Raw genomic sequence first — 20,869 nt, 5'->3', positions numbered from 1 at the left:
TATTTGAATTTATTTATATCTGAAAATAAATTTGAACTGTCATAATTCCGTACGACCAATATTTACGAATATAAGTACAATTTTCCAAAAATTTAGACTAAATTTTACGAGTGACTATAACAGCCTCCTCACATGTTAACAAAATAATGATATTTTAAAAATTCAAGTTACACTGCTCAAGTTTATCTCAAATTTTTAACCAATCCACTATTAAAAACACAACAATTACTGGTAAACGAATTACCTGAATCGTGTTTGATTTTTAAAATCAAAAAATAATTGTCATCTAATAGACGAATATGCAGATGATTTTGAAATTGATGATTTTAATTTGATTTCGAGTTGCATAAACTCTTTAACAAAGGCGCCTTCGTAATATTTAAATTATCTAGTCCAGTAAGTCAAAAGAGCAATAAATAAATATGTTACAAAAGTAGGTCAAAATTAAGATTACAAAAAATTAAAATTTTCACATACAATCCTCCAGAATGGTATATAATATATCAAAAGTGCTATAACAAAGTCAATATACCTAACTAAAAGTAAAACAAAAGTTCGTGCGCGAATAAAAATTAAAAAATAAATCGATATTAAAGCAAAAAATAAAAAAATGACAATGAATGGTTTTTTTAACGTGTTAAACAATAGAAATGGTTGAATTTCTTTAATTTTTATTTACCCGATAAATTGAACCCCGATAACACACACGACCCAATCTTTTGCAATAAAATTAGTTCTCGTTAGAGAAACTTAGAGACAATACACTTTAAAGAGTAGAATATATTTAAAAATTTTTCAACCCAGATACGCAAAGTTGTTTTACAAACTAGTATTTGTTTGGGTTTTGTTTGAGAAAAAAACTTCGACATTCTTCGTTTAAATTTCATGTCAAAGATGTGTTCAGTTTTCAAACATTTTTGTTAATTTTCTATTTGGCATTAAAATTAAATCAAAACTGTTTGTGATAGGAAGAAATTTAGTTTATGTACAAGAAGATTTTGTAAATGATGCAAAATTCAACATAATGTTTCGTTTTAATTAGGATTTCGTCTTATAAAAGTCAGTGTTATAAGGGCTCAACTGTAAACCAAGTATAAAATATTTTTTTATGAAAATTTGAAAGGTTAAACAAAAATAATGTTTGATCAAAGTTTACAAATATAATTTTAGAATAAAGATAATAAAATATTTTTAAATATATTTGATGAAGTTAGCCTTTACTTCTATTGGAACTTTATTTTTTTTTGAAATAAACATAATATTTAAATAAATTTAAAATGGCATTATTGAAATAATCTATTCTAGGAGTCATCTAGGTGTCATTGCTAATTTATGTGTTCTATCAGGAATCATTAATAATCAGGAATTTTTTATTTCATAAGTATTAATAGAAGTAATAAGTAAAGTGTACTTAAGGTACAATAAATATCTACTCCCAAATTTATGCAAAATTTTAATTTTACAAAAAATTAAGAACCCTCAAAATTAAAAAAGAATTTTTTTTTTCTAACAAAAAGCTTAAATTGTATCTAAATTATTGTTAAAGATTATATTAATTAATAAATTATAATACCACAGTGTACGAATCATAAAAACTCTTAAAGGGCAGCACAGCTATAATATAAAAGAAGAATTCGGTTTGAATGAAATGTAACTAATTTGCCCTTAAAACTGACACTATTTCGCTACAGAAATTCGAAGAATTCAAAATTTTGAAATTTGGAGATTCAAAAATTTTCCTCTAACGAAATAAACCCTTTAGTAGCCTCTAAAGGCTGTCTAAATTTCATACTTCCACAACCTGCGGTCTAGAAGAAAAATGACATAAAAAATTTAGCAAAAAACTAAATTTTGCATAACTAAAAATTAAGTTTACTTGAGTTTAATTTAAAGTTAAAGTATGGAGCAACGCAAATAAACTAGCCTCTGCTTTTCTACATTTGCAAAATTTTAAAAATGCTCATGGTTTTGCTGCGATGAATTGTTAAAAAATGGGATTTTTAAGGTTTTAGGGGGCTATAACTTTTAGAGGAGGCGATATTTGGTTCTTCCGGAACAGAAATAATTTCCTAGCAAAGATCTATGTGTATACATGAAATTTGAACTTTCTATCTTCAAGGGCGCAGAAGTTTTGTAAATACGGCTAGAGTTGACTTGATAATTATTACATATTCTGGTAATAATTTGAAATACATTGTAGTAATACCTATATTGCCTAAGGGAAAATCAATTTAAAAATCAATTTAAATGCGAAGTGAAATTATCTCTAAAATAGACAACAAATTACACCAATCACTTAAACAATTTTAATATTGTATTCGTAAGATATTCAAAAAGCTAAGGAATCATGCTCCCCCCCCCCTCCCAATGTTCCGCATTAAAAATTTTTAAATACAATTACTTTATTACTACTTTAAATTTAAAGATCAATTCCTTATACCAATCTTTTTCTATATTTTTTGTACTGTACTTTTCTATATCAGAGTAAACAAAATTTAATTGACAAAAAAAAATTTTTTTTGTTGAATTTATAAAGAAAACTGCTTTCATTTTTTATTATTTCTCTAATTCAAACTAAATTAAATAAATTAATGTAGGAAAAAGGAAAAAATATAAGCAGCAATGAAAACAGAAACCAAAAAAGGAAACATGATAGAAAGCAAAATAAAATTAAAAATTGAAGTGCAAAAAGGATAATAATTACGAATGAAAAATACAATAACGAATTGACTCATTATGCTATCAAATTAAATTTGCAAAAAGAGCAGCCGAAAAACAAAAAAGAACAATAAAAGAACACGTGAACAATAGGATATTAGAAATAGAAAATGCTGTACAGGATAAAATTATTATCCTTTGGTATATTCGTATATATTCAAATGATATTTTTCATGTAAAATAAGAATTTTCATTCAATTTTGTTAGACGATAGAATCTAACAAAATAAAAAAAATATAACAATTAGAATATAAAATTCTTAAGAAAAATAAATTCAAACAAATTAACGTTATACACTTACAAATATTTTTATTGTTATATACACAAGATTTTATTAAATGACTCAAATATATTGCCTATTTTTAAATAAATAAAGAACTCTCGCCTATGTTTATATAACCTTAAAATTTTTGAAAGTATTCTAAACTTTTATCCAAAATCATTAATTTCAGTTAGATTTTTATAAGTAAAACCTGGTCGTGTAATCTTTGAACTAGAAGATTTGTAAATTAATAATAGAATATAATAGATGTAGTTAACAATTCCTGTATGTTTTATTCGTTCAATTACAGAAAAATTCCACTCAACTTATAGCCAGAATTTTGTGTCACTTGAACGGATGAAAAATTTCTGTACCGCATGCTCTTGTTGAACAAGTTTATCTTACTTTTTGGCCAAATAAGTAGTTAGTTTCAAATAAATAACAGGTTCAATGCCAAAAACTACTTAAAATGTTTCACAACACGAAGTCATTATACCCGTCCGAATAGAAGCAGGTCTTCATCACAGTAATCACAGTAGCTATTTAATTTAATTACTTACATAACAAGTAATTAGGTAGATAATACAGATTGTTTTTATTTTTTAAATTATAGCATACTTATAGGCAAATTATTTCATTTTATTGCCTACTTAAATGTAAAAGAAAACAAGAAATTGTTTTGAAATTTTATTAAAATTTATATTCCAGTTAGATATTTTATTATAGACTGTATTATACAATTATAGTTACAAATTTTTCGGCCTTCATAATATTTTCATAATATTATATGTAAAACCATTAATAATTATTGCGATTTAATTGCATACTCTTTTGAGTGCAGTACACTTAAAAATTCTATTTTAAAATCTGATTGCGCTTTCAGTGATAATATGGTAAAATAGTATACGACATACAATATATAATTACATCTACACATATATGTGCTACACATATTGCATATATTAATAATAATGATTGCATCAAAATAAATTACAATAAATTTAATGGTAGTCACCGGTAATTTTTATGCCATTCATGTGGTATAAAAATTTTTTTTTTTGTTTTACTAAATATATATATGTATGTGTATATATATATACAAATAATCATTATAATATATACATTTTTTGTAGCTTTAATAAATTAATAATATTAACATTAAGAATATATTTCTATATATACATAGCAATATTATATAGTATAAGTTAAGGCAAAAAAGGATATCAAATAGTACAATTCTATTTGTTATTTGTTTTCATTTTCATTGCCTTATTTTACATTTTACTACTGTTGCTGCTGTTAATTTTCCTATTCTGTTCTTATTGTATACGTCATTCGTAAAAACAGGAACATTATTGTATACAGGAAAATAAAAATAATAATGATAAGTAGTACTGTAAATTAGTATAATTTTGTTTAACCCATTATAAGTATTATGTAGCCTTAGAAATTATAAGAGAACAAAAAAAAATTTTTAAACAGAAAGGAAAAGAAAAGAAAAATCAAAAACAATAAACATGCAGGATATTTTATTAATAAGGATTAATGCAGGTAATAAAATACTCTTAGGATATTAATTTTTTATTATTTTAAGTGTTGTTCTTAATTTTGTTTTTGTTTTCTATTTTACTTGTGTTTTTTTTATTGTTATACTATTTTTTTTATTAATTTGTTTTTTTTCTACATCCCGTTCCATTGAATGAATTTTTTTTTTATTATGAATAGAATAAAGAATATTGTTCTTTAATCATACGGCATTCCTACTTACACATTATAATTTATAAAAAATTTTATAAGTTTGTAAAATTCTATATTAAATAATATTCAGAAATTTGAATAAAATATTAACTATATATTAATTAAAATACGCATAAAATTTACAAGGCATTGGAGTTTTAAATTTCAATGTTAACAATAATTATTGTGTATGTGTGTTATTTGTTTGTTGTTTTTATAATGTAAAATAAATGTAAGGAAGTGGAATAAGTTCAATTTTTTATAAGACTAAGTTAATGGTAATTTTGATGAGTTATAGACACCTTCTCCCCACTATTTACAATCACAATTGAATAGAGTTCTATTTAAACATAAAATAAACAAATTATTTTATTATGGCCAATATTTTTAAATTGATTCAAACGCAAGCCCTTAAATATCTAAATATATGAAGAAATGGACATATACCACTTTAAAAAAAACCCATTTCATACAATAATTTTTAAATCTATTTCTAAGATTTAAAGTAAATTTGAATTGAATGTGTTATCTTTAAATCAATATTTTTGGACTAAACAACCTTAAATGCGGGTGTACTCATATAGTAAAAAATCTGATGTAGTCAACACATAACCGACCGCAATGTGTATTGTCTAGTAAAGTGAAAGTATTGCGAAATATTATAAAAATGACTGTTAAATACTTCTTTCCAATTTTTAGGACATTAGCAAGCTTATAGTTAACATACCTAGAAAAAGGTAAATTTGGCTAATAGTAGAGTTTCGTTTTGTGCTACCCGAATTTTCTGAAATGCTCGCCAGTTAGTTTCGATAACAACCAGAACTCAAATATCAAATTTCGAGAAATTCTATCAATTCACTCCGTAGATATGGTAAAAAATGTAAAATCGGCCTTCAGATCAGTTTTAGAGCCCTGATCTTTTCAAAAAATTTATATGTTCATTGTTTTAATACGAAAAATTTAAATATTAAATTTCGATGAAATCGGTTGATTTTTTCTCTTTATATACGCAAAAATGTATATTTGGCCCATAGTAAACGTCCAATTTCTGACACCTGATTTTTTCAAATTTCAAGTAAATCGGTTAAATATGTTTCTCAAAATGATCAAAAACGTGAAAGAGTCCCGCTAAAAAGTGCAGTTCCCGAGGCCTGATCTATCCCAAAAGTTGATCAATCCGTATTGTGAATACCTATTGTATTTACAATACGGTCGGTAAAAATATACTTGTGGAAAGAATGCGATGAACTTATGCAATATTTATTTAATGGACGACTGAAATCAATACTTTTAGACTAAACAGTCTGAGTAACAACATCACTGATGGTAAAATTTATCTTAGTATATCTATTAGAACTGTTAAGATTTTATATAGGGGGTATGGTCTAGTACGACTGGAATTGTATTTTGACTAAAACTGTATTTTACATATATTAGTTTACTTAAGTGTCTACATTTTTGCAAAAATAAGAAATTATCCCAAAATTATGATGCGAGACATTACTTTTCTAGTCGATATAACACCATTTTCCTCTAATCGTAATTATAAATTTAAAGCAATGACATATTAATACACTTAAATTAAAATTCATATTTTGCTTGTAACGCTTGCTTAGTTAACTTGATCAAATAATTAATAGCAACATCAAGCTTCAAATTGTTAGCAATATTGCTGATTAAATTTTGCACCTTATTTAAGTCAAATCCATGTAACACCAGTTTGAGGAAGACGTAATTCTCCTTAATACGAATTGCTTTATTGCCTTTTCTTATTTGTACCGCATAACAAGAATTCTTTGTAAGATGAACGGATCTTGTTACAGAATCGTGATTCGTGTTATAAAAGTTTGACTACATATTAGGATACAATTATTTCAAATATTTATTTCAAATTATTACGATCATAAGTACAGTGTTAGCGTCAGCTTGTTAAAAATTTTGTATTGCTTTAAGACATTAAAATATTTAATTTCACATATTATTTTACTTAGTTTAAATTTTATTGTTCTTATTTGTTTTAAATAATATTCGATGATGCTTTCAAATTCAACATCACCACATTGTCATTCATCAATATATTATTTTATTCAAAATCTACTATTTCAAAATATATTTTATTTAAAAGCTTACTTATGCTAATGAAATATATACCCTTATTTATATTTAGCACAGATTTATTATCGGTATAAATAATTTCATAGGACATTAATAATTTATACTTTAAAATTGTACTTAAGGTGTTATACAAAACGAATTTAACCGCTAATCCGAATTGACGAAAATGAGAATAATTTTCTTGATTTTGAAATCTCTTTAAAATCTCTCTTATTCTGCAAAAAAATTAAGAATGGTTTCTAAGAAGCAATATTCCCAAATTACAAAATTGAATATCTGCATTCAGCGATTCGCTTATATTTTTAAAGTGTTGCTTATAAATATTACGATGATGTTTCCTGCAGTAAGCCCAAAGTGAAAAATATTAAAATTTTTATTTGTGCACTGTACATTATACTTTGAAATACATTATTGTATTATACTGTAAAAATCACTTAAAATAATAATAAATGTGTCTTACTCCTTTGAATTTTTATTGCTTATTTGCATGATACTTTAGATTAGTACACCAATAATATTTTGTATTAACAAAAACGAACTTAATCTTCAAATACATTACAATTTTTTACATTTTATTACGACGCTTTCTCTATAAACACGTTTGCATTTGGGCATATTTTTTGTTATGCTACAACTAAACAAGTGAGAGATTTAATTGATATTACCATTCCAAATACCCCAAAATCATTTTAAATTGAAAACTACATTATTGCATTATGAATCAGGCGGGTTTTTAGATCGTTACATAGTTGATAATATTGATTTAATTAAATTTGAAAATTTATGGAAACTAAAAATGAAAATCACTTCAAATCATAAAAGAAAGCACACATAATTGAATTCTGCGTGTTATAAATGAATTTTAAATAATTTTCCAATTATTTGTATATTACATATTATTGTTACATACATACATGAGAAATTTCTTTACAAAATTTAAAGATATTACAAATTTCATAATGAATTTTTTTACGTGTTGAAGTGATCTTTGCATTTTGAAAATGAGAAATTTTTTTGTAATTGTGAATGAAACTTTTTCAATTATTTTAAATTTTTGTGCTTTTTTTAATTACTTTTGAAGTGAAACAAAAACGATATATGTATGTATGTGCACTTCAAATATATTGCATCTCAATATCATCTTTTGTTTTTTTTTGTTTTTTTTTTTTTTGGAAACTTACCGACACTACATTTTTACTCTGTTCATTTTCATAAAGTAAAAGTTTCTTCAGACTTGCTTCGTCTATTGATTTTCGATGTAAATTCTGAGAAAAATAATAATTATAGAAAAAATTAAAAATTAAAAAAATTTTCATTTTAAAATAAAATTGAAAATAATTTAAGAAAATTGGAAATTTTTAAGGAGAAAATTAATTGCATGAGATAAAAGTTGCATATCTGAAAAATATAAATTGAAAACTATAAAAGAATATAATGTTTAAAGCTGTCAGGGTATAGAAAGAATAAAAAAAAAACAAATTCGATTTTGGGTTCATTTTATACTTACATAAATTAATTTTAAAAATTCTTTGTATACCATTAAATTTCATTACTTTTTCTAATTAAATATCACAAATGAACAATTACAAACCTACAATAATTGTTTTTTTCCACTATTTAATTTTACTTATTACCAGCATTCAGGATACATTTGATACCCCAACAACAAGTTCCAAATAAAATATATTAAGTATTTTATTTTAAACTATAAATATAGACTAAAGACATATGAGTGCCATTTTACTTTCAAGGAATACACGTAATAAATCAGAATCACATCGAAAATGTCGTAAATTTTAAATTCCTCCCACAAAGCGCAAAAAAGATTGTGCTCATTTATCGCTGCCACATGATTACTTTTCTCTTAATTTGAAATTGAAATAGACTTTGACAATGTGTATGTACATATATAATTCATAATATATGTATATAGCTCACAAAATATGTACTACACAGCATCATTCAAGTTCGTATACTGGCCTTAAATTGCTCTAAAGCATGAACTAAAAAACTATCCAGCGCAGTCACATTATCAAGAATTTAAAAATTTTGAAAATGTTTTTGTAAAATTTGTTTAATTTTTAATGTAATCACGAAAAAATTTATTCAATTTATTTACAGTAACAGAAAAAGAATCACAATAATGTAAGTGGTTCAATAGTTCATATAAATTCGTATGATGCATTTATTATTGAGATGCGTATACTTTAGAGGGAATATTCGACAATATTTTCTTACGACATTTATTTCTATGGTACAATTGATAACATGCCCAAAATACCACTTAAATATTTCATATAATTTTGAGGAAAAAGAGATCAACAATATTTAAGCTCGACTATTATCATAAAGACTCAATATCTCAAGGGATAAAATTTTTTGTATATGATCAAAAGATCGGCTCCAAAGTATAGCCCAAAATTTAAAGTACAAATATCGTTAAAATCACCTTCAATTATTAAAAAATGTGTTGCTTTTCAAAATTTCAAGTTCTCTAAATGTTTGAAATACAATTTGCACTAAAGAGTTATTATATTTTCAAAAACTGTCATTAGATGTCGCAAAGCACAATAAAAATACTTCGAATATAACATTCCTGTGGCAAAAATTTCCTTTTTCTTTTCCTTCAATGTAAACCAGAATTATGTTAAGTTGTTGATTTAAGCAATTATTTTTAAATTACAATAATTACACAGAGACATTAATTTAATTATTTTTATATTTTATTAAATTTCAAATTATTATTTTTATGATTTCGTTTTACGTTGACTTTAGTATAAAATTTCAACATTTTAATCATAAAATTTCATTTACATTGCAAATATTAAATTTAATTAGTTAGTATTTTATAACATTCTTTAATTTCTCGTTGAAATTTAAAACGTTCCAATAAATTTTTTATATTTTAACTGTTCCTTTTAGGATTCCAGCTTTATGTTTAGTTGAAAAATTAAATTTAACTTATTTAAACTCATTTTTCCGGTAATAAATTTTTAAGAAAAATTAAAAGAAAAAAAAAATTACAAATTGATAAAAATGCCGCAAGGATATAAAATTATTACATTTTTTTTTGTTCGTTTTCTTTTTATTTTTATAATTATCCTGAATAATTTTATTTTATTTTACATTTCGTTTTGTGTTTCTTTTTCTTTTTCTATATAGTTTCAATTAGTATTCAATCGATATTGCTATTCATTCAAACATGGAAAATTTATTGGTTTTGTATAAGCTGGCATAATTTATTATACCAAAAATATAAAATTCAGTGTTGTTCCAAAAAAAAAACATTAAATACTCGTATAAAGAAGAGAAGACACAGTAAAATTTAAAAAAGTATAGCGCCTACAGGAATACAATTTTATCAGTGAAGACTGGCGCTCGAACATTTGCTTTAATTAATTCAAAAAATATTTAAAAAAAATGCAGTCGGAGAACATTTAGCGATTGCCGAATTAGATTTGACACTTCCAAATGCAATATTGAGCGTACCATTGGTGATATTCAGAAAGTATTACAAAAAATTGAAACATTTCAATTAATCACTTGAATTGTAGTCGTGCGTAACATTCAAATTGTATGTAAAAAGCAAATGGCTACTATCATCTCTATCATTCTATCATTCTTTTGAATATCCCCAAACTTTTTATAATAAGAGATCATAGTAAATTATTATATTGTTTTTCAATAATTATAAAAATATAAATATCAGAGAACTCTCTTCATTTCTCTTCCCAATAATATAATGAAACAAAAAATGTTAGATTAGAAAGCAATATAGTCAGCCACCACTGACTTTTTTGACTTTATTTTCTAACCTTTATAATTCTCTCTCCCTGATTCATTAAATTGCGACGTGTAATTTTGATTTGAATATTATACATTCTCTTATTTAGAACGTGACAAAATTATTTTAATCAAATTTTTTTATTTATATGTATTATTCATGTTTAATAAAATATTATTGGAGACTAAAAAAAAAATCCAATATGCCAATTTATAATGCTATCATGTACGTACACATACTGCCATTCATACAAGTATTTCTCTTTAAGATTTATTATAGTGTTATCAATAAATTACATAAATGGGGATTACAATAATAATAATGAATATAGCACACAGTAATTAAATACATTAAAAGGAGTTTCAAATAATTAGCTATATGGTTGTTTCTATAGAAAAAATTTATTGCAATATTATAGAAAAAATTTCAAATTTTTATTTGCTATAGAAAATATAAATTCAATTCATGCAAACAAATACAATTGTACGAGTATTGAAGTGCATATCAGTCATTAATATTCACAATAACTAATTAAAATTTTCAGAAAATTTTTTACAAAAAAAAAATTTTAATAAATTTTTTAATCAATTTAATATTTTCAACTAAAACATTTAATTTTAAATATCTTTATAAAAAAATTTTTTAAATTTTATTTAAAATTAAAAAGTGGCGAAAATACGTCATATGCCTCTGGGAATACTTTGCTACTACCCCAAAACTAGAATCGATTTCTGAGCAACAAAATTACTATAGAAGAACTGAAACAAGAAAATATGTGAGACTTCTGTATTATAATCAGATTGTGGTTTGCATATCAAGCATTTGACCAGGCAATTCAAAAATGAACTCAATGTTATTACTCTCGTAGCTGTCTTTGGTAATCATTATGTACAACAACAGCCTAATATTAGGTGTACACCTAGGCAAAATTATATAAATTTCATCTAAAAAAATAACAACCTTTGTAATATTTCAAAGCGCCATAACGGTAACGGGAGAAACTTTTATAGATAACACATTTGATCAATAATAACCGAAGTCTCAGAATCTTGATTTGTCCCTCCCTGTATGTTAAGAAGTATAGTACGGTTCGTCAAAACTTTAAAAATTCAATCTTTTCACAGTTTAGTATGTCAAAATCATAAAAAACGCAAAAAAATAACTACTTGATTCTACTAAAGAGAAACAGTGTAAACAGGCAAGTGCTAGAAGAATGACATGACCGTTGAGGTTATTCGCCATTTTTCAAATTTCTATCATTTTAAATTTTTTCTCTTATATGATAAATTAAACCTGTCTGAAATTTTAGCAATATCTATAGGTATTAATTAACAGTTTGATATATGATTGAAATGATTTCTTTTAATTTTGATCTTATCCGAAAAGTATGCAATAATTACAGCAGTGTCTATATATAGAACGTTTTAGTGAAGAATAAACTAACATTGGTATCAAGTATCTAATCACTTAAAATAATCGTCTGCAGTATGAATTTCTATATATAAATTCTTGCTCAACGTAAAATTCTGGATTAATTTAGACATGCCCTCTGTCCGTCTGACCTTACAATAATTCCATAATGAGCAATGCGAACACCACCAAAATTTTTTCTTTCTTTTCCCAAGGACGGATGCTATTGAAAAAGTTTCTTTTGAAAATTTCGGAAATGTTCTGATTCAGAAAATATTGATTTGATTAAAATTAAACAAAAAAAAAATTATATTACTCATGAAAAATTTTGAAAGCCCAAAATAATTTTCTTAACAAGTTTTTCATTGAGCTCATTCAATACTGTGGACCTTTGAATAGTTTTCTATACCAATTACTCTATTATCTGCTCTACATTAGTCTATTTCGTATGACTATTCAAAATTGATTATAAATTGCTACTGTTACAAGAGAAAGCACTTTAAAATAATCCAATAATCTGATGAAAATTTGTATTTGAACCTAGGGGAAAAATTTAACACTTAAAGGAGACATTTTGTATAAAAGAGTATTCAAAAATCTTCAACGCATTCGAATATCATTTGAATAGCCTGCGATTTTATTAGAATTTAAGTTTTTTTCTTAACTAAATTTAATATTAAATTTTAGTTTTTCAATTTTTAAATATAGTTAAGGTTATGTGCCTTTAAAATTTGACATTAAAATTTTCTTAATAACCTATTTCTTTTAAAAGAACTTACAAAGAAATTTTTTTTTGTTATTTTGAAACAAAAATCTAAACTATCATCAACAATTTTCACTCTTTTAACATTTGACACTTATTTTGTCACCTTATATTAACCCTATAACCTTTAACTATGCATTCCAATCTTTATAAGTGTGTCTACATTAAATTCATATAAGTATAACATTATGATTTTGTATTGTATACTGAATAACATACATATCTACATGATATAATAAGAGACCATAAGAGAATATGAATTAAATTTTTATACATATCTACAACTCACAATCAAACCTATATAATAGAACATGTATACATACAAAAGTATGATATAAGAGCGCGTAGCGCAATTTCCACTTTATGCTTTATAAAGAAGAAAATTTACTTAAAATAATTTCTTTCATTAAAACTCGACAAATTTATATTATTTTGAAATATTCTTATATAAATATATCTACATGCATATGTATTTATGACAAAAATATTTTTCTATATTCATATTATGTATGTATGTATGAAATATTATTATATTTATTTAAGTATTTATATATACATAGCGTTACAGAGTAATTTGACCGAACCTTTCTTATAGGTATGGCATATTTATAAAAATCAAAAGTATATGAACTTGTATAATTGTGCAAGTATAGGTGTAAGACCAGTTTTGTGAATTCAATGGAAATAATTTGTTCTTCTTGTTAGTGAAGTTTGTTATAACAATATACCCCACCACAAAATATTATTCACATATACATATATACAAAACTTTTAGATCATCAAACACTCCTGGAATCTACAACCAGTATATCATATAGAATATAGTGTTCAAGTTTATTGGAAATACTTGTCTGCTTGTTGTCTATTGAAATAATAAAGTTGAATCAAACCTATGGTTTAAATAAATTTTATTCATATTAGTAGCAAAATATTTCAGATTATTGCATATAATTAGGACGAGGGAAAATAAAGTTGAGAAATGCTTGAATTTAATGGTTAATTGTGTGAACTAAGAAAAGTAATTATATTTTTTGACTGCATGGCATTTAACTTAATTTTTTTATAGAGATTTAGCAAAGATTGCAAATTCGAAAATTTAAATGGTTGGAAATTTAAATTTTTCGAATTTCGAGAGGCATGAAAGAGGATGAAGGCGGGAAAAATTTTTCTTTTAACGAAATAAGTTATACATTAGTTTCTTAGCAACTTTAATTTCAGACTCCTAGAACTTACAGCCATTTTGTCATTTTAAAACGACTTGACTACAGTGTATCGCAATAAAGATATATATTTTTTTACACAATTTCAGCTTTCTATCTCAAAAGGTGTAGACGTGTTGTAAATAGAAATACAGACGGACCGATGGACAAATTTAAACTAATAAGCACTTTGTTTCAATTTTTTTTTTTTGAAAAAGTTCTAAAATTATGAAAAATACTTTTACAAATTTTTAACCTAATTTCTTTTTAGCTACAAAATATTCAAATAGATAATAATTTTATTATCACTATATACCCACAAACATACATTATGTTTACTACAATAAATAAACTATTTATAAAATATTCCACAAATATTATTTAAAGGCAAGTGTTTAAGCCTTTATTTAAAATTAATAAAATCAATCAAAATAAAATAATTCAAGGTATCAAATTCATATATGAGTAGTTGAAATTTTCAAAATTATAAAAATTTCAAATATAATATTTATATTGAAGTGACATAATAATGACAAAGGCAATCTGTCGAAAAGAATTTTCATGGTACTTATAAAGAAACAAGATTTCATTTTGTTAAGGATGAAAAAATTCAAAATTTCACCGATCTTAAATTCAAATTTATTTAACTAAAGTTTTGTATAAATGAAATATTTTTAAATCAACAATTCTTGCCCTGTATAGGGATAGGGACTTTAAAATATATTCATATACTGATTTCATATTATCAACGCCATAGTTTCTGTAAAAAACTCATGGTCGTGGTTTCGAGTTTCTGAATCAAACTTATTGTATTTCTATCATATTTAATTCTGAAGCAAAGAAATTCAAGGAGATTAAAAATCTTATCATATTTTCTTCTTATCCGTAAATCCTATCATAGTTTTACGGATTAAATCTGATTTTATTTCGAATATATTTTATGTCCAGCCAGGCCCGGTTCTAACTTGTGTGGCGCCCTACGTGTTTTCCAAAAAGTTTATAAGAATATTTTAGAAAAGAAAAAATTTTTAAATAGCACGTAATGGAAAATATTGGAAAAAATTTTTATTTTTTAAAATTGCAAAAACTTACTTTGCAAGAATTAAAAACCTGGCACTGCGTCCCCCTAATATTATATGTCATTAAAAGTAAAATATTTTTTATTTCTATTTCCAATACAAAAATTGAAATCAAAAGAACTAGAACGTTTAAATTACATTTGTTAATTAACAACCTATAAGTTTCTAAGATACAGTTAATTTATGTATCTTCTTCTTAATATTTCCGTAATGTTTACAATCAGATCCGCTTATAACAATACCGAAAATTGCACCATTTTTCGTTCATTTTTCTTATAAACAAGTTCAGTTATAAGAAGAAGTTTTTCTTCTAAGCAATTTCTACACTCATGGACGTATACTCATGATAACATGAAACATATTGAAAATTTGAAAATTTCCAAAGAATTCTGAAACAAAAATTTAGGCACTATTCAGATAAGCAACTCTTCGAAATGTAAATTTCAAAGGACATTCTTATTTTTAACAGCCTAAAAAATAAAAACAACTAATAAAGAACACCCCTATAAGTTGTGTGTTTACCCTAAGTTTACATATTACCCCTATATATACATAAATATAAAATAAACACCTTTTACTATCAACTTTGATATTGTTAGAAAAATGTTACAAACAGTTTAAATTTAAAAGTTAATTAAAATATTCGCGAGAATTTTGAAGACAAAAAAGAATTAAAAACAAAAAGCTACAAAAGACAGTTTTCTCTCATTTGTGTTTTCTTTTCTTATTTTCTTGTGCACAAAAGAAATATTTAAAATTAATTTTTTTTTTTGTTATTATTTTGCTTTTCAGATTTTATCAAAAATGAAAGGGCTCATGTATAAATGAAATAAAAAAAAAGTAAAAATCAAACCAAACAAAATTTTCAGTAAAAAAAAAATTTTTTGAAAATTAAGGATGTTCCCATTATAAATAATATTTGAAATTATCTTTTTTTTGAAAATTACAAGCGGAAGAAGATAAAAATTATATATTTACTCTCATAATGATTATAACCCTAAAAAAAAGAAAAAAAAACAAATAAAAGGAAATGTAATAACAAGACCAAAAACAAAAATATTGAATTTTACCAGGAAGAAAGGATCCTTTTTATAAATTCTTTTATTATACTTTTTCCTTTTTTTTCCTCCTTGTCTCTATATTTGGCACTTTTTCGTTATTATTTAACTTTTTGAATATCAATTGAAAAAACTTAAATATATATACAGGGCTCCCAAGACTCATCTTACACACCCGAAGTAGGGTGATAGAATGAATTCATAAAATTAAAAAAACATACAGTCACATTTTCATTCTTAGGCCCTCTTTCTCAAGTTATTAGAAGTTGAATTTTTCGAAAAACCGCCCAATTTTTATATTTCTATCAATAATTCGCGAAATACAGCATCCATTCAATACGAGGTTCACTCATTTTAAACCTCATAGAACTCTCCTTCTAGTGGTGTATTCTTTACTGTCAATTTTTAGATATATTTGAGAGGGCAATGAAGGCAAATTCGTTTCATAATTTTAAGTAATAAAGTTAAAAATTTTCTGTTTTTGTTCCGAAAATACTTTGTTTTTTGTATTTTTTTAATGCTTTGATCTCAGGCTTTCGCCTGGTTTTTGGATATTATTTTTTACTATAAAAATGAAAGCCAGAATACCAGACAAAATATTCTGTAAAAAACCAAAAAGTTATTAAAGTTTATTTCAAAAATTTTGATTTTGCATCTAAATATTTTTCAAATTAAGAAAAAAAACTTCGATACCAATTATATACACACATCAAGAAATAAAATCTATTGAACCTTAAAATTCCTCATATTGATATTGTGTCAAACACAAGCCAAAATGTGAGGCGGCGCCATAACTCAAGAATGAGAACCCAAAATTCAGAATGTCCCTTTTTGTTCATCTACTCGAATTCTATATAACTTTGCTTCTAGAGTACCATTAAGTTTCGAACATCTTGTATTAAATTTATATAATATATATGTAAATATATACAAAAGATAATTTAAAAAATATTTATTCAAAAATATTTATAAATTTTAAAAAAGTTTTTCTTCTACATTACAATTTTCTTCTATTTCGACTGCACAATTACGCTTTTCTTGCGCTGGTGTATTTTTCAATTCTACCTTTAAATTTTTTGAATTGATTCCCTTCTAGATTGGCCATTAGAAATTTCTTATGTAATTATATATTTTAATTATATACTTTTACTCAATTGAAAAGTTTTAGTAAATTCAAAAACCGGTTGGCAACTTTATTGTTCACCTTTATTGTTCATTTTAAAACTCAATTTGAAATTTACTCAATTTAATAAATAAATTCGTTATTACAATGTGGCATTCAAATCAAAATATTAAATATTTTTATTCAAATAAAGTAAAGTAAATTCTATAAAGTAAAATTACCATATTTCGAATATGGTAATTTCGAAATTCAAACGTTTTATTTCAAAAAAACAAAAAAAAAGCAAAAAACAGAAAAAATAAAACAAACAGGAAGCAAGGAAAACGCGGTGATTTTCATAAGCGTGAAAAATTTTGTAACTTGTAATTTTATGATTTCAGAAAAAAAAAACAAAAGAAAAAAAAGGTATTTTGTTGAACAAAACCAAAAAAACATAAAACAATAAAAAAAAAAACTTAAATTTTAAGAGTTGAATTTCATTTTTTTTTTGTCTTTTGTTTAAAAATGCAAAATAAACTTGAAAATGTTCCACGAAATTCATTTTGACTCCTTGAACAATAAAATTGTTAGTACCCACCGATATTTTTTCTCTTTCTCTCTCTCTGTCGCTCTCTCTCATATTTATCCACTTTTGTACGCCCTTTTTTTCTGTTAGCTTTTTTGCTTTTTTTTTGTTTTCATTGTTTTTTCTTTGATTTTTTCTTTTCACCTGTGCTCTTTACATATTTACCTCACTCATACTTTGTTCGGTATTATTTTTTGAAGGAAAAATAAAATTTTGAAATTCATCAGAAAATTGGCAAGTCAAAGTAAGTAATAAAAAAAATTAGGAAATAAAAAAAAAAATCGTAATTTATGATTTTTTTTCTTTTTTACCTTTACAAATTTGTGGCTTTCAAATTTTGATTTGTTTTTTTTTCGAAAAGTTTTATTTTTGATATATTCGTAATTTTTCATAACAATTTTATTTTTGATAATAAACGGTAAATGTATGACAAGTTTTCAAAATTTCATAAAAAGAAAAATTTTATTTTGTTTTCCCTTTCCCATTCTTTTATAATCACTGTAAATGCCATTCAATATATTTAAATTTTCTAATTTAATTTTGATTTATAAATATTTTGTGTTTTTTTTTTTTGAGTTAAAAATTTTCTAAATATAAATTTTTTGAATATAATTTATGTACATATTGTATGTGTGCCGATATATAAAAAAATTACATTCAACATTGAATTCAAGAGATTTAAAAAGTTCTCTTCTCAAACACAGTTGCGAGTTTGCATAAGATGCCTGATTTCTCAGTAAAAAGAGAGTAGATATGGTTGATCATGTTGATAGCCTTACAAATAGATATGGTTGAGCTCTAAGATACCCTTACGAATAAATGACTATAAATGGCGGAGATAAATGACATTCAGTTTCATGCAACTTTTTGCTTTTTATGTCGAGTACTATTTTAAATATATATATATGGTGGTTATATATCAACTTATACAATTTTAAAGAATTTTACTGAAAATGATGGCCACATGACTAAATTTCAATTTTGAAACTTTATTAGTTATACCTCGATCGGATAAAATTTAAATACAGACGGATGGACAGTCATAGTTAAATCGGATCAGAATTTTTCACTTTAATCAAAAACATTTACTTAAGTATAATATATATCAGACCATTATTTCTTAGCATTACAAACAGTAAGGCAAATTTATTTCAAATCAATGAAATTTTGAAAATCAATGTCAAGTTTTTTGTTTTACTTTTTAAAATTTTTAATAATACTGCCCGCCAGATAGATGCAACATTTATGATTTAGAAGCTCAGAAAAAGTTCTTTCTCTTGAGTCTCTACATAAGTTATAACGTTTTTAGATTTCTGAATTACATGACTTTAAAAAACCAAAAATTTTACTTTTTCAGTTTATATTTGCAAAAACTGTTAATTTTTTATGTGACGAAACTTCTTCCAATTTTAGGAAATCGGGTATTCCTGATCAAAGTGAACATTAACTTAGAATATCAACCATCTGATACGATTATTTAGTTATTAAAGAAAATAAAATACTGCAATTTTTTTATTAGTAAACCTTGCATGTATGTAGTTATGAATTTTTAACTTATATACGAAAAGATTCAATAAGATTAATAATTTTTGTACTTTTTGAAATAATTTAAATTTTTTATATTTAATGATTACAGTTAGCACACCCTCTTAAGTAAATTAATAAGACAACATTATTAATATTTAATAAAAGAATAAATTCAGTTTAAAATGCAAGCATAATGATTATCATCTAATCTTTGTAAACTTGGTACAATTTACCATAAATTATCATAAAAGTTAAATTAACTTTTTCAGAAGGGAAGTTATAAACAAAAAAAGGAAACAGTTTATATTTCACGTTTTTGATCCCCTAAACAATGGTATATAATATAATACAGTTTACTGAATCACCCTGTATACAAAGGAAAAATAATATTCAATGTAATTATGAGGCCAGGGTTCAAGTAGGATCGTGGCTAAATTATTAAATTGAACGATTTGATTTTGTTCGATATTTTGCTATGAGACTACTAAAGCTCCAATAGAGTGCTAGTAAAAGTAATTAAAAATTAAAAACTGAGAAACACCTCGTTAGAAAAAGTATGTACCCTAAACAGTTTTCAAATGCTGTTTGGATGCAGGTATGTGTATCATTGTATATTCATATATGAACGTTCTCTTTGATTTATTAATTTATTAGTCGTTTAAATTGTTCTAATCATTCTATTACAGAAAAAAATATAAAGATATTTATTTTTTTGCATCTTATTGAGCAATATTTATTGCGTCAAAATCTAATATAAAAGTAAAACTGTATTATTAAACTGTCAATAGAGAGCTGATCTTCTAATTTGAATTTGATCTTAATGACAAAATCAAATCATACTTTTAATTAGAACAATTTTTTTTTCCTCTTTACTCTTAGAGGGGCTAGTGCCTGATATCATAGATAGTTATTTCCGAGTCTTTCCATAGTGATAACATCATAGACAGTCAAGCCCTAGTTCATTGCGTCATAGAGTTTTAACTAGGTAGGTGACTAACATCCTGTAGTTTTTTTTTATATCAATTATTTAAGGTTATTAATATTTATTGTTTAGTTTTCTTAGTTTTTAATATCGAATATTATGAATATATGAAAATTACTTGTATACCATATTTATAACTGTTGTATATTAAGTTAATATAGAATTTTAATAATGACCTGACCGGTTTTTGAACCCGAGACGCTTCGGTTAAAGGATCGGTGCATCATAACCACTGCTCCAATGGTCAGATAATTAGAACAACAAATAAATTAATAAATTTTAATATTTTTTTTTTTGAAAATCTATTCTAAATTAATGTTAATTTTGTAATTTATTTCCGTACAAACTCAACAAACCATATTTCACTTTCTGATTTTTCAGTCCAATTTTATAAATTATAACATTGTGCTACTTAACCTATTTATCAAATATAGAAAATCAATATCATTATTATACAATATAGAATTATTAGTCTCAGATTATATGTAAAATTTATTGCCCACAATTTTAAAGTTATCTAACATGACCTTTTCTGTTCTAAAATAAA

General features: G+C 24.5%; 1 protein-coding gene across 2 annotated transcripts in view; it reads right to left on the bottom strand.

Moving 5' to 3' along the window:
* The window catches only part of LOC129608123 (cGMP-specific 3',5'-cyclic phosphodiesterase), a 116,771-nt gene that overhangs the window by 90,399 nt on the left and 5,503 nt on the right, over window positions 1-20,869 (bottom strand). The window contains exon 2 of one of the 2 annotated variants that reach the window (XM_055519450.1): window positions 8,014-8,097. The exons of the other annotated variant lie outside the window; for it this stretch is intronic. Coding sequence (XP_055375425.1) covers window positions 8,014-8,097 — 84 coding nt within the window. The remainder of the gene's footprint in view (window positions 1-8,013; window positions 8,098-20,869) is intronic. 2 annotated transcript variants of the gene reach the window in all.

This window comes from Condylostylus longicornis, unplaced genomic scaffold (genome assembly GCF_029603195.1).
Source record: "Condylostylus longicornis isolate FDR11 unplaced genomic scaffold, ASM2960319v2 ptg000004l, whole genome shotgun sequence".
NCBI lineage: Eukaryota > Metazoa > Arthropoda > Insecta > Diptera > Dolichopodidae > Condylostylus > Condylostylus longicornis.
This window is presented reverse-complemented; position numbering and strand designations above follow the sequence as displayed.